Source organism: Chinchilla lanigera, unplaced genomic scaffold (assembly GCF_000276665.1).
Source record: "Chinchilla lanigera isolate Chin_1 unplaced genomic scaffold, ChiLan1.0 scaffold00061, whole genome shotgun sequence".
Classification (NCBI taxonomy): domain Eukaryota; kingdom Metazoa; phylum Chordata; class Mammalia; order Rodentia; family Chinchillidae; genus Chinchilla; species Chinchilla lanigera.
In genome coordinates, this window is record NW_004955462.1 from 6,365,028 (window position 1) to 6,390,773 (window position 25,746).

Below are 25,746 nucleotides of genomic sequence, written 5' to 3' on the forward strand. Positions count from 1 at the left end.
AAATTATCCACCTAGATGCTGACTATAAGAGACTCACATGTGACACAAAGACATAAATAGGTTCAAAATAAAGAATGAAAACAGATATGTGATGCAATGAGTACCCTTCAAAAAAAAAAGATGGACTAGCCATGCATGCAGACAAAATAGACTTTAAATTAAAAAGTATTATGAGAAACAAACAGTATACATTGGTGAAAGGATCAATTTCTCTAGAAGATCTAATAATTACAAACATATGAACATAATGATAGCCCCAAAATATATGAAGCAAAAGCTAATAGAACTAGAAGGAAAAATAAGCAGCTGTGTAATAACGGTTGGAGACACTGGTAGCATACTTTAAATGATAAAATTACATACACAACCAAGAATAGTGTAAGAATGTGAACAGTACATACAAGCCAATTAGACCTACAAAAAAAGAATTCCAACTCCAAACCGAATACATATTCTTTCCAAGTGTAAATGGACACTCTTTTACATAGATCTTATGTTATGCAACTAAACAAGCCACACATTTTAAAAGACTGAAATTATACAGAGTATTTTCTCCAACCACAAGTGAGTGAAACAAGAATTGATAATAAGAAACCCAGAAAAACTTCATAAATATGTGGAAATTAAACAACTCTCACCTACAAATCTAGTGGGTCAAACAAAAAATTACAATTGTAATCACAAGGCATTAACAACACATCAAAAATTATGAGATGCTAGAAAAGTAGTGCTTAAATGGAAATTTATAGCTACAAATGCCTACTTTAAAAAAGATTTCAAATTAATAACCTAATTTTATACCTTAAAGAACTAGCAAAAAGAGCAAGAATTAAACTCTGTTATGGTTTATATCTAAAATGTTCCCCAAAATTCTCAGGAAGGTAACTGGATCATGGGGATACTAATCAGTGGATTCATCCACGGATGAATTCAGTAGTTCAATGTACTGTACTGTTAGGTAACAGATGGTTGGAGGTGGATCTCTGGGGCTGTGACACGAACAGTATACTCCTGTCCAGTTTCTTTTTTCTCTGCTTCGTGGCTGTTATGGGTTGAAGAGCTTTCCTCAACCATTCCTTCCCACAATGTCTGCCTTGAATCTAGCTGATCATGACTTCAAGTTGAGCCAAACTAAACCTCTCCTTTGAGTTGTGGGTATTGGGTGTTTTGTCCCAGCAACAGCAGTTATTAAGATAGATCTGGGGGCTAACGAGTTCTCAGTTGGGAGCAAGGACTCTACTGGTGGTTGGATTAGAGGGCATGTATGGTATACCCTGGCAGAAAATTTTTCTTCATTTTACCCATATTGTAAGATTCTGTAGGAGAGTGAGATTAAGGGTGATGGACTAATTAGTCTGGCAGATGACACTGAAAATCAGCCCAACATTCAGGCTGTGCAATGTATACTGCTGGCTGTTTTTCAGCCAGATGTACTATGACACTCAGGAGCAACAAGCAGATGTGAAAAGTTTGCAGTTTCATCAGAAGGAAGCACCTGCAAAACAGAGGTAAAGGAGGCCAGGGTTACTGAAAAAATTAGTAACATTACATAGGAAAACAGATAGACCTTGAGATCATAACATTAAGTAAAACAACTCAGACATAGGTTAAATATCACATGGCTTCTCTAATATGGTATGAGAGACTCAAAATATATTAAAAAGCAAAATAAAAGACATGTTAAGAAACTAAGAGGTGGACTGTAAAAAGATCAGAAGGGACTCTAGAGGAAGTAGAGAGGAGAACAGTGGGGACAGGAAAAGTAAAATGATCAAGATTCTACATGTTTATGTATCAATCCTCCAAGAAGAATCACTATGTATCACAAAAATACACTAATAAATTTTTTAAATCCAAGTACTGTACTATGTATCAGTACAATAGGAATGATGGCTTGAAGCCATCTGTGGAATCAGTAAGACCCCATTTTTCACAGGCTCAAGGGTGGAAAACTAAAACTTTAATTTCAGAGTCCCTGAGATGCCTGCTCCAGAAAGGCTGCCTAGGCAACTGGTTCCCTGGTATTTCACAGCACTCAGCTATCCAGGCACTCAGAAGCCTCTGCTGCCATGGCCCAACAAGCCCTGTGATTGCTACTTGAACTGACACCTGACCTTGGCATCATATACATGGTGCTGGTTTTACAGGCATTCTGAATGCAAAAGTTATGGAGTCATGCAGGCTTGGGAGGCCAGGCAATTCACCCTTGAGAGGATGATGTGGGAAGCTCTGAGTGAAACTGAAAGTAGAGTAGAGATAATCAGGAAGCTGCGGATGCCAAGAACATGAATGTCTGCTAAGAAAAACCATAGGCAGTGAGTGGTCACTTCAAGAGAGGCCATAAGCACTGCAACTGACAATGTCATAGGGGTAGAGCCACCTAAGCTCTTTGGAGCTCTCATCTCACCACAACTTGTCCTGTTTACTGGACACTGAGCTACAAGACTTATTGTTGGCCTGCTAGATTTCAGTCTTGCATTGGTCCTCCTATCTCACCCCCTTTGTAATGGGAGATTTATCCCACACCATTGTATGTTGGAAGTGTTTAATGTTCTTTTTGAGTTTTATAAGAAACCACAGCTAAGACTGCTTGGAGTCTCAGATTTTGTACTTAACCTTTTCAGCAAAAACTATTAAGACTGATGGACTAAACGTACTTTGCACAATGAAATAGACATGTGTCTTTTAAGGGCCAGGGACTGGATTTATTTACTACATGAGGTCATCATTATCTTGATACCAAAATGAGGCAAAGTATGTTAGCTGTCTGGCACTATGACAAAATACATGAGAAAACAAACTTAAATGAGGAAGATTCATTTTGGTTCATGGTTTCAGAGGTTTCAGTCCATGGTCATTTGGCTCCATCATCTCTGGGCCAGGCCTGAAGTATAACATCACAGTGGGGAGTGTGCAGTGAAGTAAAACTGCTACACTTCATGGCAGCTGAGGGTGTGAGGGGGCAAGAGAGCAAGCTTAAGAAAGGATGAGGCTGGGGAAAAGATACAGCTCCCAAAGGCACACCCTATGACACATTCTCTTTAACAAGACCCACCTTCTGAGTTTCTATCACCTTCTAATATTGCCAACAAGTTATGAATCCATCAACGGAGGAATCCACTGATTAAGTCAGAGCCCTCATGACTCAACCAATTACCAAAAGACCATGAGCTGGCAACCAAGACTTTCAGCCCATGGCCTCTGGGGGGGACACTTTAGAACCAAATCATAACACAAAGATGCTATTAAAAAATCTACAGGCCAATGCATACAGATACAAATATCCTCAACATAACAGCAACTAGAATCTAGCAGCATATTAGATGACTACACACCACAATCAGGGGATTTACCCAAAGAATGTAAAGAGGGGAAATACACCAATATAAGATACCACATTTACAGAATGAAGGAAGTATAGTATATGATTATTGCAACTGATGCAGAAAAACCACACCCTGAAAAAAACCCAACACCCTTTCATGATAAAAGCATTCAATAAGTGAGGAATAGAAGAAAATTTCCCCACCACAATAAAATGCATGTATGAAAAATCTATAGCTAAAATAATGTTCACTGGTGAAAGAATGAAACTTTCTCCTAAAATTAGGAATAAGAGAAAGATACCCACTTTTACCACTTTTAGTCAACAAAGTGCTAAAAGATAACACCTAAGCTATAAGGCACAGCGAGGGGAGTGGCAATGAGATTAGGAAGGAAAAACATGAAGTTATCTCTATCTGTAGATAACACAATTTTTTATGGAGAGTATTCTTAAAAGTCCACAAAATAACTGTGAAGAACTAATGAACAAATTCAGGAAAGCTGCCAAACCAATCAGCATATTAAAAAGCAACTGTATTTTCATATGCCAGCAATGAGAAATCTGAAGAATTAAGAAAACAATTTCATTACAATAGCATCATGAAAAATAAAATACTTAGAAGTAAAAGGAGTTGTTATATACTGAAAACTTTAAAATTGTTTAAATTGATAAGAATTAAATAAATGAAAAGACAATATTAATATGGTAGTGCTCTTCAGATTCAATACAGCCCTGTTGAAGTCTCAAGAGCATTTTTGCAGAAATGGAAAAGCCAACTCTAAAATCCATACTTAGGGTCCACAGAAGGAACCCTAAAAAGCTACAAGAATCAACAACAAAGTTGAAGGACTCACAATTCTCAACTTCAAAATTCACTACAAGGGTTTAGTAAGCCAAACAATGAGGTACTAGCACAAATATAGAAATACAGGTAAATGGAATAAAATTGAGAGTCCAGGAATAAACCCTTACATCTATGGTCAACCAGGATGGTCAAATCAGTAATGGAGGAAAAGAATAATCTCTAGTAAATGGGGTTAGGAAAACTTGATATTCACATGTAAAAGGATGAAGTTGGACCGTTAACACATACCATATGTAATAACTCAAAATGGATAAAAGACATAAATTTAAGACTTAAAATGAAATCATAAGGATATGACTTCATGAATTTGTATTAAGAGTAATGGTTTCTGAAATAATGCCACTGCAAGAGCAATTAAAGGGAAAATAAAGTGGACTTCACCAAAATGTTAAAACACACACATATATATACACACACACATATATGTATTTACATTAAAATATACATAAATTTTGAAGTTGAGTGAATTTGAATGAGTTTTGAACTTGAGAACTGTGAGTTCTTCAACTTTGTTGTTGATTGTTGTAGCTATTTAGAGTTTCTTCTGTGGACCCAAAGTATAGATATCAGAGTTGGCTTTACATTTCTGCAAAAAAACTCTTGGGATTTGATAGGGTTGTATTGAATCTGAAGATCACTATCATATTAAATATTTTCATTTGTTTAATTCTTACAATATAATAATACATAATATTTATACTATAATATTTCATATATATATGAAAGGATATATATATATATATATATATATATATACACACACACACATATATGAAAGGAGATGTTCAGGACAATCAAAAAACAATCCAGAGAACAGAATACATCTGCAAATTATATATCTGATAAGGGCTTAATATCTAGAATATATAAAAAACCTATTTTTCTCCTAAAGAATAAAAATAAATGGCCAAGGGGGCTGGGGATTTAGCTCAGCGGCAAAAGCGCCTGCCTGGCAAGCGCAAGATCGTGAGTTCAGTTCCTGGTACCGGAGAAAAACCAAAAAAACCAAAACAAACAAACAAACAAAAAAATGGCCAAGAAGCACAAGAAAAGAAGGTCAATGTAATTAATAATTAGGGAAGTGCACATCAAAATCAAAGTAAGATACCATTTTATATCAGCTAGAATGCCCATAATTATAAAACAAATAAAAACCGACAGTAATAGGTACTGGTGCACACATTGTTGGTTAGACTGTAAAAGGTGCTGGCACTGAAAAACATGTCAATAGTTTTGAAGAAGCTGAATATAGAATTACTATACGATGCAGTAATTCCATGTCTAGGTATATACCAAAAGATAAAAATAAGTGTTCAAACAAAAACTCATACTGTTCATAGCAAAATTCCCAATAGCCAACATAGAGAAGCAACCCAAAGTCTATATACAGACGAGTTATATAAACAAAATGTGGTACAGCCACACAATGAACTATTATTTAGCAATAGAAAGGAATGCAACAACACAAATGGACATTGATTATATGATGTGAAAAATTTTGACACAAAAGTCACATCCTAATGCCCTATAATACGAATTACCTCTAAGGGCATGCTTTACCACTTGGCTGATTGACTTTTACAGAGCAAGATCTCAACTACTGAATTACTGAATGAATGTCATTCATTCTTAAAACTGTTCAGTGGTTCCACAAGATGTTTATAACAAATTTCAATTCTACAGTACAGTTCATAAGTCCTATAATGATTTGTCTCATATTAGTTTCTGGTCTCCTTCTAACTTCATTTAATAACCTATGTTCCAGGCACAGAGCTCGGAATAAACACAAAGCAAGACACACAGTACACCTCAACCTTACGAAGTTCAAGAACCAGAAGGAAATTCAAAACAATAAAGTATTAAGAGTGGAGGAAACCAAATATGAAGAATCTTGAGAATCTAGATTTATCAGACTGTGGGGTAGGAAAGGGAGGCCTTCTGGGAAAAGTGAATTAAACTAAAACAGAAAGGACACTGGGTGAAGAACAGAGCAAGTTCCAGACAAAGAGGAAAGGATATAGGAACCAAACACTAAAACATACAGGAAAACAAAAAAAGTTACTTGAGCAAGACATGGTGGAGCATGCCTATAATCCCAGCACTCTGGGAGGCTAAGGCAGGAAGATTACAAGTTGAAGCCCAATTTAGGGAGACCCTGCTTCAAAATACAAAATGCAAGGACTGGGGATGAAGTCCAGTGCCAAGGACTTGGGTTCAATTCCCAGACCTGGGGAAAAACTAGTAGTTACTTCTGTAAGGCTAAAATATTAGGGTTGGAGAGGAGCTAAGATGTAGTAAAAAAGACAGGTGCTCTAACTCAAATGAATGGAAAGCCCTTAGAGAATTTTAAGAAGCAAAAAAAAAAAAAATTTACTATCTCATGGAACTGCCTATTTACTTGTCCATGTACCTCACTTGAGGACATGAACTGTATCTGTTTAGTTGTTTCCTCAGTGACCAGAACAATGTGGCATGTATTACCTATTTGGTATTCATTCAGGGGTACCAAATCAAAACATTATCTAGTAGCAGAACAACAACAAAAAATTAAACTATTTCTGATTCTATAATTTGTTTCATGTAAATATAGATAAATACTACATACATATAGACCAGGCATTATTCAGTGATAGCAGCTACAATAAAAGCATTGAAATTAATCAAAACTAGAGTGATGGTCAGATTGACATACTGCTATCTTGTCAAAAACAAAATATGAAAGTAAAAATATTGCTAAGAAACATATGTAATCACTACTGAAGAACCAGTAATTAAAATGGAAGACCCTGCCACAAATAACAAATCATGCCTGTATGAACATGATAGATATATATATCTGAAAGCTGGTAATGTAACTTTATTTTGTCAAAATTGGATAAAATTAAGAAATGTATTTTTTAACCTTTCCAGATTCTGGCATTACTTTAATCCAAATACCACAGTGATGGGTTTACATTTACTTTTTGTATGCTAGGTACTCTAGATACTAGATTGGTCTAATGGTAATCAAAGGCTGAGAATTACCAGTCCCAGAATGCCTCAGGAACCACATTAGTAAAACAATTCAAAGAAAAAACTACCTCTGAAATAACTATAATACATGAAAATCAGTAAATGTAATAATAGCAGAATTTTGCTGTAGAACAATCTTGAATTTACAGTTGGAAACCTTTTGTCAAAAAAATTTTAACTAAGTGACTTGAAAGATCAGTGAGAAAAATACATCATGATTATATATTCCTATTAAAAATCTTTATTAATAACGCTTGGCTATTGTCTAGTTTCAGATAAATATTTACATACAATAAAAAAGTCAGGCAATTTACATTTCTGTCTTTCAAAATCAGTTCAGTTTATTTTACAACGGTCTGAATCCCTTTTAGAGTCCATTAATGCTTAGAAAATTTTTCTGTGTGATGAGAATACTGCCAAGCCAGGAAAACCATACCCAATAAAAATGTATTATGACTTAAAGTCATGCCACCTCTTAACACGCACGTTGTATCTTCTAACTGTATTTTCACACTTTTTTCCTCATATCTTTCAAAAGATAATATGTGTCCCATTTTCAGATGAAGTCCAAAAAGAATATATACGGCTTTTGTATATTTATTTAAGTAAAAATAAACAGGATATTTATTGAATATATAACAAACTTAACTAAACACAGAGAATCCAAAAACAATTTTTAGTGGATCATAGTTAATTTGGTCTGATGAGAGGTATCTTTTTAAAATTATTATTATTTTTTAATCAGGGATGATCTTAGCTTCGACACAAGTCAAAGACAATAGATTTCAAATTAAAGATGAATCGGAAAAGGAATGAGAGGAGAACCAGGAGATGGAGGGCAGGAGAGGGAGAGGGGAAGGAGACGTGAAAAGAATTGAGATGTGTTCTGCACATGCACCAACTCCCCACGATGAAAGGAATCATGTACTGCAAAGTCGTATCAATAAAAATAAAAAATAACTGATATCACAAATATTCAAACCCGGCTGGTCCATGCCAAGCCCTTCATAAAATTATGAACCTGCTATACATATTACCTTACACGTGACAGTCAAATGGGTGAAGGGACCTAAAAAGCAGACACAGCTGGACAGCAACATCTCAGTCAAGACAGCCTTCCGCAAGAAAAAGCCACAGGCTCTCTCATCCTCATCATTTCAGAACCCGGGGCGGGGGGAGGGCTGTGAACCCCAACCTGAGCACAGTGCGCCCCGTGACCCTGCGGGATTTATCTACGGGGGAAACAGCGCGAGGCCCTCGCCCCGCAGGGACGGAGGAGCAAAGACCGCGCGCTGTCTGCCACCGAGGCAGGAGGGTCTCCGGACCTCGCACCCCCACCTCCTCCCGGGGCTTCTCTCCTGGCTCCCAGCGCCCGACGCTAGCGCTGGCCGGTGACGTCTCGCAGCCACCGGGCACACCTGGGCCCAGGGACGGCCGGGAGACAGGGCAGAGCCTGGGCGTCACCTTTTGAGGTATCTGGCGTCCTCCCCTTGCATGGCGGCGGCGACGGAGGCTGAGAGGCCGGCCGGCTACTCTCAGGGACTGGGGTCAGGCACCCTCACCCTAGGCGACCACACTCCAGAGGCTGGCGAGGCGGGGCAGCGGCGGCGCTGTGGTTTCCACGGTGAGGCTGTGGCTCCTCCCACAGCAATGCTCCCCAACTGCCTCACGGAACGCCCCAGGGGCTTCAGCCCGGCCCTCCTGAGGCGCATGCGCCCGAGCCACAGAACCCGGATGCGCAGGCGTAGTCGGAGGCCTTGGGCTCTGTGACTATTCTGGCGCTCGCCCCGGAGAAGCGCAGGAAGGTTTGGGTGTTCTGAATTTCTGTGTTCAAATCAAAGAGCTGCTCTCTGGACACTGCCCCCTTGAGGATGGGAATAGAAAGGGCAGTAACAGTCGGCCAAATTGGAATTTAAGGTGCTTAATTTGAAGAGGAGAGCGGGAATCCGTAAATTTTTAACTAAAAAATGGAGCACTATGGGAAAGGTATGGGCTGTGAAGCTATACTTTGTGGAGATAATCTGACACGCAAAATGCGTATGGTGTCAACTTTGAAGGCGGCAGATATGTCATTTCCAGAAGTTCAATTCTGTATCACTTTAAAGAATGAATATTTGAGAAAACATAAAATAGGAAGTCCTTGCCGGGCATGGTGGTGCAAGCCTGTAATCCCAGCACTCAGGAGGCTGAGGCAAGAGGATCTTTGCGAGTTCGAGGCCAGCCTGGGCTACAAAGTGAGTTCGAGGCCAGCCTGAACTGTATAGTGAGACCCTGTCTCAAAAAGAAAAAAAAAAAAAAAAGAAAAAGAAAAAGAAAAGAAAGTAGGAAGCCTAGCACGGAAAGAACTGCAGCATTACAGATATAAAGTGATTAGCAGGCAGAAGGCAGAATAGGGAAGAGAAACTGGTTTGTAGGCATACCTGGAAGTTAAAAATACACTCCTGCCGTCCCTTCCCCCAAGAAGCACCTCTATAAATTCCAATTCCTTCACTATCCTCCACTCAAGTACTTTTAGAATTGTTTCTTCTGAGGTAGGCTGTTGTTATCAATGGAGGGCAGAGGGAAGAATGGCTGTTTGTTTGTTTCTTTCTTTTTGTGGCACTGGGGATTGAACGCAGGACCTCAGCACTGAGCTGCATCCCCAGCTTTTTAAAAGAATTTTTATTTTGAGACAAGGTCTCACTAAATTGCCCAGGCTGTGCTGGAACTTGTATCCTTTTGCCTTAGCCTCTCAGAGCACCAGGATTACAGGCATAAGCCAATATGATGAACTTGTCCTCCGCTTTAAGATTTAGACAGGCTCAGCTATCATATTCAAGCAATGTCCTTTTAATGGATAAATTGAGGGTTGGCATTGTGCCAAATGCCAAATCAGACTTTAAGGATACAGAGAAAAGCAGCTATCTCTCTTCACGTCTAAATTGTCACTTATTTAATTCGGTCTAGTCCTACAGTTTCAGTTACCTGGAGCAGTGTATGCAGGTACTCTGCCTCCTTCAAATGCACTCATATATTATTGCTTGTCCTTTATACCATGTTCGTATTCTGTATGGAATATTATATAGAGAGGTACAGTCAGTATCCTCCAAAATATCTCATGTTTATGGTCACCCATTCACACTTGCTATATTATTTCTATCAATGTTATAGTCATTCTTTCAGTCTACAGGGAAGAAATTCCAAGCCAACTTTGACTACCTCTGTATCATGTCTTTTTATTAAACTGTTAGAAAATTCAATCGTATTCTCCTTCAAGACATTCCTGCAAACCAACTTTTCTTCTATATTCTACCTTCTGCCTGCTAATCAAACCACTTTATATCTGGAATAATGCAATTCTTTTTGACCTGGACTTCCTATTTTCCATGTTTTTCTCAAATATTCATTCCGCAAAATGTTTAAAAAATTTACATATTATCATTCATGAGACCCTTTAAAGTATTATAACAGGTTCAGTTACTTTTAAACCTGCACAGTAGCTAAAGCCAGAAGATAAAAATACACATTAAAATGCATAGCTATGTAAAAATTCTTGCAGTGTAATCTTCTTGAGCACAAATAATATTCTGTATCCTGAATTTCTGTAACAAGAGTTGGCAGTGAATAAATATTTGATGTTGAAAATATTTGAACCTGAGCTTCAAAAAACAGCTGCAACTATGAAAAACCTGGAGGAAATGCCCAGCAGGCAAAAAGGAAGAGAGAACTGAACACCAGTGAAACAAGCAGATAAACTGAAAGAAGGTTGAACTGGAGAAGATAAACTGTCAGTCTGGGACAGGAAATGCACAAGATGAGACCAGAACATTTTATTCCTGAAAGTAAGGAAATACTCAAAGACTAGTGAGATTGTGAAAAAAAAAAATAATGCTAGTCAATCTGAGATAATTTGAATATCAAAAGGAATTATCACTTGCTTGATTTAACACATCAAATAAATAAAAATTGGAATTCATAATGATACTTTAAAAGGATGGTGAAACAAGGGGAAAACACACCTTTTCCCCAAAGCAAACCACTACCTTAAATTCCTGATTCCTAACGAAATTCTTGATATTAGCAGTTGAAGGAAAATTTAGGTATTTTAGTCAGTCCTTTTGGAAAGAAGGTATAATTCATCTCCTTTTGCCAAGGGAAAGGTTTTCACAGAAAATTCCTACTAGTAATAGAAAAAAAAAAAAGATAGGTACTACTTTGCAAACACCAACAAATAATAAACTCAACTAAACCTATTCGATTTATTCTAAAATTCTTTAAAATATGGCAAAGTTTTAACCCATAGATTACTGGATAATTTTCACAGATTACTTGATAAAAGGAAAGAAATGTTATTTTTCAATGTGGAAATCTGGCTGTCAACCTTTTTAACAAACAAGCAATCTTAGTAGCATTAGCAGTGACATTAACAGCATATGTGGTAGGAAACATATGAGAAATAGTACCTATGAAATATTCTTGCCAAAAATTAACCTGGATTTAACCACACTGTTACATCTGACATCCAATACCAAATAAAGGAGATGACTCTAAAGAATGAAAGGAATACTCAGTTGGATTTTGATATATATCATAAATAATAATTGTAAACTATGGTATTGGTACAGGAATAGAATACCAATGGAACAAAAAAGAGAAAAAGACCCATGTATATTTGTTATCTTGAAATATGACAAAAGTGAATTTTTAGAGCATTGTTTAAAAAATTATTTCAAAAATAGTTATGGAACAATTGGTTATGTATATGTAAAAATTAGACCAGAGAGATTTAATAGACTTCACGCCATCTATGAAAATTCTATACTAAATACATTTAAATGTGCAAAAACAGAATTTAACAATACTGAGGAGCAAATAGAACTACCTTTATGACTTTTAGTTAAGAACTCATTCTAGGGGCTGGGGATTTAGCTCAGCAGCAAAAGCGCCTGCCTGGCAAGCGCAAGGTCATGAGTTCAGTTCCCGGTACCAGAAAAAAAACAAACAAAAAAAAGAACTCATTCTAAAAACAAGATACAGAAAATATACAAAATAAAATATTGATAAATGCTCCACATTAAAATAAATAGCTTTTTTATCAAAAACACAATAAAGTGAAAAAATGAGTCAAAAATTGTATAAACTATTTGCATTACATAAAAACTACAAAAGTTTAATATTATTTTCTGATCTTCTGTGATTCAAAAAGAAAGGCTTGAATTGGGCATAGTGGCACATGCCTATAATCCCATCACTCAGGAGGAGGCTGAGTGAAAGGATAGTGAGTTTGAGGCCAGCCTGAACTACATAACAACACCCTATTCCAAAAAATCAAAACACGAACAAAAAAAGACAACACAATGGGAAATGGGCAGAAAAGAAACAGAGAAAGTAGGAATTGCAAGAAAAAACAAAATATGAAAAGATTTTCAACCTCAGCAGTAACCAGGGTGCTAAGAAATAAGTTTGACAATACTAGATGCTGGTGAGAATGTGGAGCTTTGAAAATTATTTAATAAACATTTCAGTTAAGTGTACACTGGTTGTACACTTAAGGATAAAATGGTTGTACATTTGAGGATAAAATGTCTTGGAGTATTTAGTAAAGTTAAACAAGCAGGTATAAATCTCAGCAATTCTACACCTCAGAAAATTCTAGCATATGTGCATGTGAATGTTAATCGTGGTATGTCAGCTGGACTGGTTAAGAAATACCTAGTAGATTAGGAAGGCATGAATCTAAATGTGTCTGTGGGCTTTTTCCAGAGATAACTGGCATATAGGCCAGAAAAGTGAGATGGGAAGACCCACCCTGATTTTGGGCTTGTAACCTAGATGGAATAAAAGGGGAAAAATTTGGCCCATGTTATGTTTGTTGTTTGGTTGTTTGGTTGTTGGGTCCTGGGGAATGAACACATGGCCTTCACATTGAGCTACATCCCCAGCCAGTTTTTACATTTTATTTTGAGATAATGTCTTACTAAGTCACTAGATTACCCATCCTGCCTCAACCTTCTGCAGTACTGGTCATACAGGAATGCACCACTGTGCCTGGCTTTGGAGCATGTTTGAAATGCTCTATTCTGCTTGAGCAGGTTTGTTTTTTGCTTTTGCTTTTGCATTGTTTGTGGACATCAGACTCCAGTTTCGTCAGCCTTTTGATTTGGACTCACATCAGAGGCTCTACAGGGAGCTTCCAGGCCTCACTCTAGGACTCATCCTGCATTTTTGATCCCTCCTGTTATGGGGCTTGCAGCTTCTTGTGCTGAGCAGCTACTGGACCTTCTGGCTCTCCAGCATACAGATGGCCTTGGTGGACCCTCTCACCTCTGATCTTATAAGCCTGTATACTAAACCCTCTTGTAGAATATATTTTATTCTGTTCTTCTGGAGAGCTGTAACTAATATAGAGCACAATGAGTTTTGTTCAACAATTACTAGAGCAGTATTGTGCATTGTAAAAAAAAAAAAAGAAAAGCTAAAAAAAATTCCTAAATATTTTCACAGGTTAGTGGTTAGACACATTTACATAATACCGTTTTATGAAAAAAAAATACCATTTTATGCACAAAGAAATTAATGAGGTAGAAATACACATAGCCTTCATACCGAGTTAAAAAAGCAGACTGTAAAGATTAGATTGTGATTTATTTTAAATTCAGCATAATTTACTTACAATAAAATGATTATTCTTGGTATACAGTTCTTTGAAACTTAAAAACTCAGAAATCACGTCATTACCTGAACAATCAAAGTATAAAGCAGACTATCCTTTAAAATTCCTTTGTGTTGCTACACCCCCAGGTTCATACTCTGGAAAATAATGATACTTCTGTATCTATAATTTTGCCTTTTCCAGAACGTCATCTAAATATAGCAACATGTGTGTAGCCTTTTGCGTCTGATTTCTTTCACATGGCATAAGGCATATAAGGGCAATCTATGTTTTCTTTTTCAGTAATTTATTCTTTTTCTAATGTTTGGTAGTGTCCATTGCATAGATTTACCACAGTTTACTCATTCAGCAGTTGAATGGAGTTTGGGTTGTTCTTACCTTTTAGAAACTATCAATAAAACTGCTGTAAACATTTATAGACAGGTGTTTTGTGCACCAGTTTTATTTACTTCTGGAGAACCCTAGTGTAGGGTAGCTCAGAAGGGTGGTTAATATATGAACGGTTCTGTACAAAACTGTCAAAGTGGTTGTATCAGTTTGGATTTCTGCCAATAACCTGTGTGTGTGTGTGCGTGCGCACACATATTCATGCGCAGATCAATCTTTATCGGTGCTTGGTATCATTTGGTTTTAAAAGCTGTCAGTTTAGTCATTTCAATGCATGTTCAGGGGTATCTCACTTGATTTTTATTGCTGTTCCATGATTAGTGGTACATGTCCGTTTTTAGGTGTTGAATGATGATTTGTAAACCATTTTTGCTGAAGTATCTGTTCAAGCTTTTTGTTCATCATTTATGTTTTTGTCAGACTGACCAAACCAAGTAGGGATACAGCAACAGATAGACAAGTAAGTAGAAATAGAGACAAATTATTGATCTGAAATGAGAGAGTACGTTGCTCAGATTCTACAGGTATAAAAATGATAAAGAGATATTGTTAACAACTTTATACCAATGAATCTAACAACTTAATGAGCAAATACCTTGAAAGATATATATTACTAAACAGAGACAAACAGAAAAATTTAAAGGTTTGTATCTTTTACAGAAATTGAATAATTATATTCTTTCCCATGAACAACACTGCAGACACAGGTAGCTTCATTAAAGAATTCCACTATTTAAGAAACAATGTCAATTTAAATAGTCTTTCTGAAAATAGGGAATGGAAAATGTTTAATAATTTTGAAATGTCAGCATTACCTGGATATCATAATCAGATAAAGATATAATAAGCAAGTTGGTTTAATGGCACATGCCTGTAATCACAGCACTGTAGGAGGCTGAGGCAAGAAAATTGCAAGTTTGAGCCCAACATGGGCAAATTAGTGACTTAGCAAGACTTTGTCTCGAAAATAAAGGAGGGGGACACTGGGGTTGTAGCTTAGTGTGAAGGCCTTGGGTAAATTTCAGGTACCACCACAAACACACAAACACACACATACATATACACATACAATATTAGAAACTAAAACCTAAGACAAATAGTAAATATGTATGTAAACATCTTTGAAAGAGTATTTACAAATTAAACTCAAAATACATAAAAAGAATACTACCTCAAGGCCAGATGGGTTTAATTCCAGGAACTCAAGATTAATTTAAGAAATGAAAGTCTCATAACTTCATTTGCTTTATTAACATTATGAAAGTAAAAACTGTATAAGCATCTCAATAGAGGAAAATGTATGGAAGAACTCATTATTTAAAAAAACTCTCAGCAAACTAAAACTAGAAAGTGACTTCTTTAATCCAGTTGAAAGTATCTATGTGCAGTTATTTCTAGGCTCTCTATTCCATCCCACTGATTTATGTGTCAGACTTTGTGAGAGTTGTAATACTGTCTTACTTACCTACTTTTGTAATACAGTTTAAAGTCAGAAAATGTGATACCTCCAATCTTTCTCCTTTGTTAAGATTGCTTTGGCTATTTGGGGATGTTTTGTGGTTCTCTATGAACTTTAATGTCAGTGGATTTTGATAAAGACAGCATTGAATCTGTGAGTTGATTTGGATAATATGGAGATTCTAGCATATGGAGACTTCCAACTCAAGAATTAGGGACGTCTTTCCACATATTTATGTTTTGTTTAAATTCTCTCATCAATATTATGATTTTTAGCATGCAGGTCTTTACTTCCTTGGTTAAGTTTATTTATAAGTATTGTGTTCTATGTAATGCTATTTTAAAGAGACTTTTTGTAATCTCTTCAAAAGTTCATTGATACTGTATAGAAATGTAGCTGATTTTATATGTTGCCTTTGTATCCTTCGATTTACTAAATTTATGAGTCCCAACAGGTATGTATGTGTGTGTGTGCATGTATATCTAGAATTTTCTACAGATAAAATCATGTTATCTACAAACAGAGATAATCTTTCTGATTTGGATGCTTAGTTCATCTCTTTCTTGCCTAATTTCTCTGGCTTTGCTTCCCCTACTACCCAAATAGAAGTGGTAAGAGTATAGTTTTTTGTTCCTCTTCTTAGAGAAAAAGTTTTTTCACTATTTGATGTAATATTTGCTGCAGCTTTTTACATATGGCCTCTATTAAGTTAATTTCCTGCTATTCTTAGTTTATTGAGATTTTAGCATAAAAGGATGTTATACTTTGCAAAAGGATTTTTCTGCAGTTACTGAAATAAGCAACATTGAGATCAATATGGGTTTTGTCTTTCAGTCATATGTTGGACCATGCTCACATTCCATAATGCAGGGATAAAATTCCAAATGGTCACAGTGTATGACCTTTTAGAATGCTGTTCAGTTTAGTTTGGTAGTATTTTTCCAACTATGGTCATGAGGAATACTGGCCTACAGTTTTCTTTTTTGGTAGTGTCCTTGTCTGGGTTTAGTACCAATGCAATTCTGGCCTCACTGAATAAACTGAGTCTTTCCTCTTCCAGTTTCTTTTTTTGAAAGAGATGGACAGGATTGGTTTTAATTATTTCTAAATAGTGGGTAGAAATTACTTATGAGACAATATGACTTTTTTCATTGGGAATTTTTGATTCTGCTGAGATTCAGTCTCCTTGCTAGTTGTGGTTGTTCAGATTTTCATGATTCTACACTGGTAAACTGTATGTTTCTAGGAATTTAATAATCTCTTCTAGATGATCCAATTTGTTGACATATACTTCAGAGTAGTTGCTTGATCCTTTTAATTTTGTTGGCAGCAGTTGTAATGTCTCCTTTTGCATTTTATTTTGAGCTCTTTTTCTTAGCATAAAGATGTGTCAGTTTTGTTTAGCATTTTTTTTAAAAAAGCCTTTCATTTTCTATTATTTTTCTATACTTTGCTTTGCTTATTTCTCTTCTAACATTTCTCTTTCTTTGGTGCTGCTAACTTTGGATTTAGTTTGCCCTCTTTTTTCTAGTTTCTTGAAGTGTGCAGTTGGGTTGCTGTAATCTTTTTAATGTATCATTATAAACATTTCCCCTGATGAATCTTTAAGTATCTTTGTTTTTTGTCCTCATTTATCTCAGAGTATTTTCTCATTTCCCTTTTGATTTCTTCTTTGGTCCAATAATAATTCAAGAGTATGTTGCTAAATTGCCACATATTTATGAATTTTTTAGTTTTTCTTCATCAATTCACTTCTACTTTCATCCCATCATGCTCAGAAAAGATACTTTGAGGGCGGAGAATATAGCTCAGCGGCACAGAGCCTCATGGCAAGCATGAGGTTGTGAGTTTAATTTTTGGTACCAAAAAAAAAAAAAAAAAAAAAGACCAGAAAAGATACTTTGTATGGTTTTGATTTTCTTTAGTTTGTCAAAACTTTTTTATTCTAATAGGTGATTGTCCTGGAATATCTTCCAAATGCACTTGAGAAGAATATATCCTGCTGCTATTGAATTTATGTTCTATTTATCAGTTATGTCTGCTTAATTTATAGTGTTATCTAAGCCAGCTGCTTCTTAACTGATTTTCTGACTGGTTGTTCTATCTATTATTGAAAGATGGGTATTACAGTCTTTACTATTATTATGTTACTATTTCTTTCCTCAATTTTGTCAGTATTTGCTGTATATTTTCTGATGTTAGGTACAGGTATTTATAATTGTTATATTTTCCTGGTGAACTACATAATGTCTTTCATTGTTTCTACTGGCAGGCTTTGACATAAAGTATATTATGTGTGATATAAATATATCTCCCTTTGCTTTTTTTTTCTTGATTACCATTATATGGGATACATTTTCCATCACTTCACTTTAGGTCTGTGTGTGTTCCTTAAGCCTAAAGTCAATCCCTAATACACAACGTATGGTAAGATTGTGGTTTTTTAATCCATTCATTTAAGGTCAAATGAACTTTCACAGTGTGTCAAGAATGAACAATTGAAAAACAACAGTTTCTTTAAAATATAGTTAGAAAAGCTGTATAGCTCTACACTCAAAATGAAATGAGGTTCATATATACACACAAAAACATTCAAAGTATATTAAGTACTTAAACATAAGACCTAAAACTATAAAATTTCTAAAACAAAACAGAGGAAAAACCTCAGGACATTAGCCTTGGCAATGATTTCGAGAATAGGACAAAAGAATAGGCAAAAAGGAAACATTAGACAAATGGAATGACTTCAAACTGAAAGGTTTTACGTAGTAAAAGTAAACCACAGACTGGAAAGACAGTTTATGGAATTGTAGAAAACATTTGAAAACCATATTATCTGAAGAGTTAATACCTAAACCATATAAGAAACTCATACAATTCAATAATTTAAAAATGGGCAGAGGATTTAAACAGATGTTTCCTCCAAAAAATACAAATACACAATAAAGATGCTTAGCATCACTAACCACTAGGAAATGTAAATCAAAACTAAAGTTGACACTGCCTCAGCTCTATTAGGATGCCTATATAAAAGAAAGAGAAAAAACAAGAGTTATGAGTGTATAATATACAGGAAACACTTCAATGTGGATGGAAATGTACAATGGTGTAGCTCTTATACAAAAAAAGTGTGGAAATTCTTCAAGGATTAAAATATGGACTCCATGATCTACTTCTGAGTATTTATCCAACAAATTTGAGATTAGGATTTCTGACAGATATTTGGACTGCTATGTCTGACACATTATTCACAATAGCCAAGAGGTTGGAATAACCTAAATGTCAAATGTCCATCAACAGATGGAAAAAGAAAATGTGTGTGTGTGTGTGTGTGTGTGTGTATGTATTCATAGCAGAATATTATTTAGTCTTTAAAAAGAGGGTAGTCCTGCACACATGTCAACAAGGGTGAATCTTGAGAACATGTTGTCTGCTAATAGTGATAGTTTGACTTCTTTCCTATATGTATCACATGCATTTTTTTCTCTTGCCTGATTGCTCTGGCTAATATTTTCCTTGAGGTAGTTAAAAACAAATACTGCATGATTCTCCTTACAGGAGGTGTCAAAATCTAAATTTGTGAGCCCCGTAGAAGCAAAGAGTAGAATAGGAAATGGGAAAATAGCTGCCATTCTGTGAGTATGAAATTTTATTTACACAAAATGATTAAGTTTTTTAGATTTGTTGTACAACATTGTACCTATAATTAACAATACTGTATTGCACACTTAAAAATTTTAAAAAATAGGTAACAAGTTAAATATTTACTTTTGAACCCAGAGCCTATACAATGAGATACCTCCAAATATTTAATTTTATTTTATGACAAGGTCTTGCTAAGCTATCCAGGCTAGGCTTGACCTTGCAGTCTTCAAGCTCAGCCTCAGCCTCCCAGAGTACTGGAATTATAGACATATGCCACCATTCCTGATTATGTTAAACATTCTTATCAAAAGAAAAAGTATATACAAAAAACTTCATATTAATGAGAATAATCAGATACTTTTTCTCCAAAATTGGGGCAAAGCAAAAAAAATAGAAAATAAAATGAAATGAAATAAAAGTCTGCTCTCATTACTTTGCTTCAGTATTTTCCTAGAGGCCCTAGGAAGTTTGATTATGAAGAGAAAAAAAGATACAAATTGGAAAGAAAGAAGTAAATCTATTGATTGACTGACGACATAATCCACCATATGAGGAATTTTGAGTCTATTAAAAATTTAGTAGAACTAATATCCAGTAACTTCAGAGGATACAGGGTCATGACACAAAAATTGACTTACACAAATAATGACTAATTGGAAAATCAAATTGAAAAATCCCACTCATAGTAGCACCTGAAAGCAAAAAATATATAGAAATAAGTATACCAAAAAAATGCTAAGACCTGTACACCACATACTGTGAAACAATACTAAGAGAAATTGAGAAGGACTCGAGAAATGCAAAAGTGTGTCATGTTTATACATGAGATAACACATTATTGTTACAGTATCACTTTCTCCCAATTTATCTATAGATACTATGCAATTCCAATCAAATACAAGCAAGATTTTTTGTTGAAATTGACAAGTTAATTCTATAAGTTATGTAAAAGTACAAAAGACTTTTAACATTGTACACAATTTGGGAGTATAAATTTGAAGACATGATGATTAAAAGATCTATTATAACTTTTTAAAACAATTAAGTGAGTTGGAGAAAACTACAGGCCAATCTCTTTAGTGAACATAGATGTAAAAATCCTGCACAAGATACTGACAAATGGTAACAAATCATCAAAAAGATTTGACCAAAATAGTCTTTATCTCAAGGATGCAAGGTTGGTTCAATATGCATATCAATAAAGCAAGGACAAAAATCATATGATCACCTCAATAAATGTGGAAAAACCCTTTGACAAAACTTAACCATCTTTCATAATAAAAACGTTGAAGAAAATAGGGATAGAAGGACATTATCTCAATTGGAGAAAACTCATTTTTGACAAATCTACTACAAACTTCATATTAAATGTGAAAAAAATGAAAGCTTTCCTACTAAAATAAGTAATAAGACAAAATATCTACTATCACTACTTCTGTTTAATGCAGCACTCAAAATATTAGCCAGAGCAATCAGGCAAGAGAAAAAAATGCATGTGATACATATAGGAAAGAAGTCAAACTATCACTATTCACAGACAACATGCTCCTTTAAATAAAAGAGCCCCCCACTTTCACCACAATACTCCTAGAACTCTGATAAACAAATATAGCAATGTAGCAGGGTAACTTATCAACACACAAAAGTCTGTAGTGTTCCTATACAATAATGAACTAACTGAGAAAGAAGTTAGGAAAACAATATCACTTATCATTCCTTCAAGAAAAATTAACTACTTAGGAATTAACCTAAAGAAGTGGAACATATATAAAATTAAAAGTATAGAACTCTGAAAAAGGAGGTCAAAGAGGACATCAGAAAATTGAAAGTTATTCCCCATTCCTGGGTAGGCAGAACCAATATTGTCATATGGCCATACTACCAAAACTGATATATTCATTTAATGAAATTCAATCAACACACCTACCCTATATCTCACAGAACTACAAAAAATAATCCTAAAAATAATATTGAATTAGAAGGGGCCCTGCATAGCAAACACAACCCTGGATAATAAGAGCAAAGCAAGAGGTGCCACAGTCCTGTATTTCAAGTTATATTACCAATCTGCAATGATTGAAAAACTAACAGCTGCAAAAGCAATCCTGGGCAACAAGAGTAAAGTAGGAGCTATCACAATCCCAGAATTTAAGTTATATTACAAAGCTACAATGATAAAAACAGTACGGTGCTGGTGCAGAAACAGACGTGTGGATCAATGAAACAGCACAGAGGATGCAAAAACAAGCCCAGACACAGGCAGCCATCTAATCTTTGACACAGAGGTGAAATGTATACATTGTAGGAAGGATAAAAAGCAAATGGTGCTTAGAAAACTGGTTATCCACATGTAGAAAACTGAATCTGGACCTACATCTCTCATCATGTACTAAACTAAAGTAAAAATGGATCAAAGATCTAAATATTAAAACAGAAACACAGTGTGCTAGAAGATAAAATAGGTAAAACTCTTAAAGATATAGGCACAGGTAAGGACTTTGTGAATAGAAACTCCAGTTGGACAAGAAATAACATTAAGAATCAAAAAATGAGATTATATCAAATCTAAAAGCTTGGGCCAGATGTGGTGGTGCATGCCTGAAATCCCAACACTTTGGAGTTGGAGGCAGAAGGATTGTCTCATGTTTGAAGCCAGCCTGAACTACATAGTGAGTTGAAGTCCAGCTTAAACTAGATAGCGAGAACCTATGTCAAAAAAAAGAGAGAGAGAGAAAAAAAGAAAAAGCTTCTGTACAAGCAAAGAATGCAACCAACAGAGTGAAGAGACAACCTACCGAACAGGAAAATTTTTTTGCCAGTTACTCAGCAAAGGACTAATATCTAGGATATATAAAGAACTAGAAAGAAGAAGGGAGAAGCTATCATTAGTCTTTTGTAATTTTATCTGTACTAGTTTGTATTTCCATCCCATTCCCTTCCCCAAAGGATAGGATGGGATGGGATGTGTGACCCAGAATATTAGTGTTACTCAGCACTTGGAACACTTTGTACAGTAGAGTGGTTAAGAAACCTGAATGCTGAAGTAAAAACTGGATTAGAGTACCAGATCCACCACTGATTTACTCTTTCACCACAGGAAAGTTAAGTTAAACTGTGTATGCCTCAGTTTTCTTATGTGTGAAATAGGGGTAATTATGGTCTATATGTTCTAAAGTTATTGTAATGTTGAACAAGACAGTATACATAAATTTATGCTAGGTGATTATCATACAAATGGCAGAAACTGGTATCAACTGAAGCAGTTAGTTGTTTGAAAATCTAGTTAATTTATTACCACTTACTTATTATTTATTAATTACTGCCCATTTCACTTTGGAAAGTCACTCAATCACTGTGTATACTTCATTTAGAAAATTTTTGTATCTACACTGTGAAAGATGGTGGTGAGGAGAAAATGAGTTAATATTTTCCAAAAGTTTTATAGACTTCAGCATTACATGAAAATACCAGAGGTTGTTGCTTCAACTTCATCCTTAAATTCATCAACTCAGTTTTGAATTCTGCATTGGCCTTCATGAAATGTTTAAAAGCATTGACAGGGGGCTGGGGATTTAGCTCAGTGGCAAAAGCGCCTGCCTGGCAAGCGCGAGGTTGTGAGTTTGGTTCCTGGTACCGGAGAAAAACCAAAAAATAAAAAATAAAAATAAATAAATAAAAGCATTGACAAAAATGATTGCTACCTCATACATCTATAATTTAACAAAAAGTAAAAAGGAGTATGAAGATGCGTAAAACCAAGTGTGACAGGATGTTTTGTGTGTGTGTGGTACTGGGGATAGACCCCAGTACCTTTGCAGTGAACTATACCCCCAGTATTTATTTATTTTTTTAATTTTGTGATAAGATCTAAGTTGCCCAAGTTGGGCTGAACTTGGGATCATCCTGTCTTACCTTCCCAGAGTCTTGGATTACAGACGTGCACCACCACTGCACCAAACTGGCAGAACTCGTTTAAACACAAATAATCCCTGCTGACATTCTAAGGGTGGTTTCTGGAAGGCTTTGGAGCTGTAGGAGCTAGGCTGGATTGATTTGGAAAGCTTTCTGTTCATACAAAACTTTATTCCTTTTGGCAAAATTTTTCCTATTATCTTTTTTCTAAGCTCTAGGTTTCTCTGTTCTTCTACTGTATCTCCTATATCTTAAGAACATTATTTTGTTTATAATTCCCATTAAGAGTGATTGAAAAGGTAAAATATTATGGATTTTCATTAGTTTTCTAGTTGCAGGGCTTGGCACATAAAAATTAATCAATAGCAACTGCTGCTATGAAGGGGCTCATAACCTGTCAGATATGTAAATAAAAATTGCTGAATATATTGATTCATGTCATAGTTACTGCATGGCACAAGTAGAATGTTGGCCCAAAAGAGAGAGTAATCTCATCCTAGGGCATAGAGGCTCAGGCCAGTACTCCAAAATGAAGAATAACAATTTGTTTAACAGAGAACATAATGGGGATGTTCTAAGGAAAGCCAGTGTAATAGGCAAGACACAAAAACATGAAATATATTGTATTTAAGTAATTGTGAATAGTTTGAAACAGAGAATTAGGTTTGAGTGCAAAAGCCATGAAAAATAGGTTTGGCAAAGCCATCAAGATCATGACCGTGGAGAGTATGATAGCTGGAGATCTCCTATAGACATGAAAGAGTTTTAATATAGGAAAGTCATATGTTAAAAATTACTACTTTTGGAGAATTGTTTTATAGTTTATTTATAAGCCAACAAAACAGAGGTACAAGAATTATATTTTAAAACTAGCTCAAATATGCTACTTTTAAATTTCAATCCTTGTTTGCTTCAATAACTTAAAGAAAATTCTTTCTTACCTTCTGATTGCCTTTGGGACATCATGAAATGGCCATTGTAGTCCAAAAAGTCCACACCCACTCCCTCTTAATGCAGTCATCTTCTCACTTTACAAATCAAGTTGAGCTCACATTGCACATCTTAATGCAAAGGAGATTTCAGTTAAAAGAATCCTTTAAAGGACAAACTCTTTTTGAAGGTAGTAACCTGGTGAGAAGCAATATGACATAAAAAAGCAACTATGATGTCACTGAGTTTCTGCCAGAGTCAGAACAGGAAGGAAGTGGCCCAGCACCATAATAAATAGTCAGTCTCTGTCCTTTTCTCTTCATCCAGATTCTCTTACAGTCTGAATAATACTTTGAGAAAACAGTTGTGTCATTTGCCAACATGATAACTCTTAAAGACACATGATCAAAAGAATATATTGTCTGATATAAACAGTAGATACATGTGTTCAGTCACATACACCCATGTCTATGAATTCATATACATGGGTGAATACATACATGTTCTATCAGATACAGCTTGCAAGACAGCAGGGCTACTGTGTGTGGTTTTGGAGAAATGTATATGGCAGAGTGACGGAAGAAGAAGATCTGAGTATATTCAAGTAGTCAAACTATATTTATTAATTTAGTCAAAATTTTAAGAACAGACCATTGGTTTAGACTAGGGTCTGCAAAAATGAAGACATAGTTCTTAACCTGAAGAATTAGATCTAAATCCAGTAGAGATATGAAGTGAACAAATAAATGAAATCCAAAGCAATACATTCTGTGGTAGAGCTATTATGTATCCCTGTAGAAACCAAGCAGGAGGAGACCAGTGACTCATGCGTTAGGCCATTGATGCCTATTCTGTACAAGGCACTCTCCTAGGAATTGAGATGATAAGAAGAATTAGATAAACAATCAGTGAACAAGTATTTAATGTCTATATTTCCCACACATCTGCATTTTGGGTCCTGTTATTTTAAACTATTCTTACCTGTAGATTTTGTCTTAGAAGATGAAACACTACTTCTTTTTAATTTATTGCTTTGATTTCATAATCTCTCATAATGAAGGCAATTTCATTTGATTTAGAGAAATTAAGCAAATCCCATCTCTTCCTTGGTACATATTTGTTTAGTACATATCAGGTGATCCAGGCACTAAAGTAGTAGCCAAAGTGGTAGTCACAAACCATCTGCCAGGATGAGATGAGTTGAATCACTGACTATATTAACACTTGGATTTTCCCTGAAGCCCCAGTAGCAGAATCAGAAAATGTTCAGAGTTGAAAAATACTGAACAATACTTGCAGCATGCCACTCTGGCAACATCCAAATCCTCACCAAAGAATGTTCCTCCACCTCTTTAAGAAAAGGTTCTTTTATAAGAGGAATGCTTGTGACATATCCTCAGTGTCATTAAGAACAGAACCAGAACTGCCAGTTCATTCTAGATGAGTTCCAAGCAACTCCCAGTAAGCAATCATTACTTTGACTTTGGGTAAAAAAAATAAAAATTGAATCTTATGATTTTAAAATATGACTTTTCAGCCAGGTGTGGTGGTGGTTTCCT

General features: G+C 35.5%; 1 protein-coding gene across 5 annotated transcripts in view; it reads right to left on the bottom strand.

Annotated features, from left to right (window-relative positions):
• Positions 1-25,517, bottom strand: part of LOC102004253 (kinesin-associated protein 3) — a 170,370-nt gene extending 144,853 nt beyond the window's left edge. The window contains exons 1-2 of one of the 5 annotated variants that reach the window (XM_005398164.2): positions 25,169-25,517; positions 24,199-24,318 (exon numbers count right to left, since the gene is read on the bottom strand). In XM_005398164.2, coding sequence (XP_005398221.1) covers positions 24,199-24,278 — 80 coding nt within the window. In that variant the 5' untranslated portion in view covers positions 24,279-24,318; positions 25,169-25,517. Of the gene's footprint in view, positions 1-8,239; positions 8,294-8,666; positions 8,918-24,198; positions 24,350-25,168 lie in introns of those variants that run through there. The other 4 variants (XM_005398165.2, XM_005398168.2, XM_013521458.1 and 1 more) reach the window with 4 other exon arrangements.
• Between the last annotated feature and the right edge of the window lie 229 nt (positions 25,518-25,746).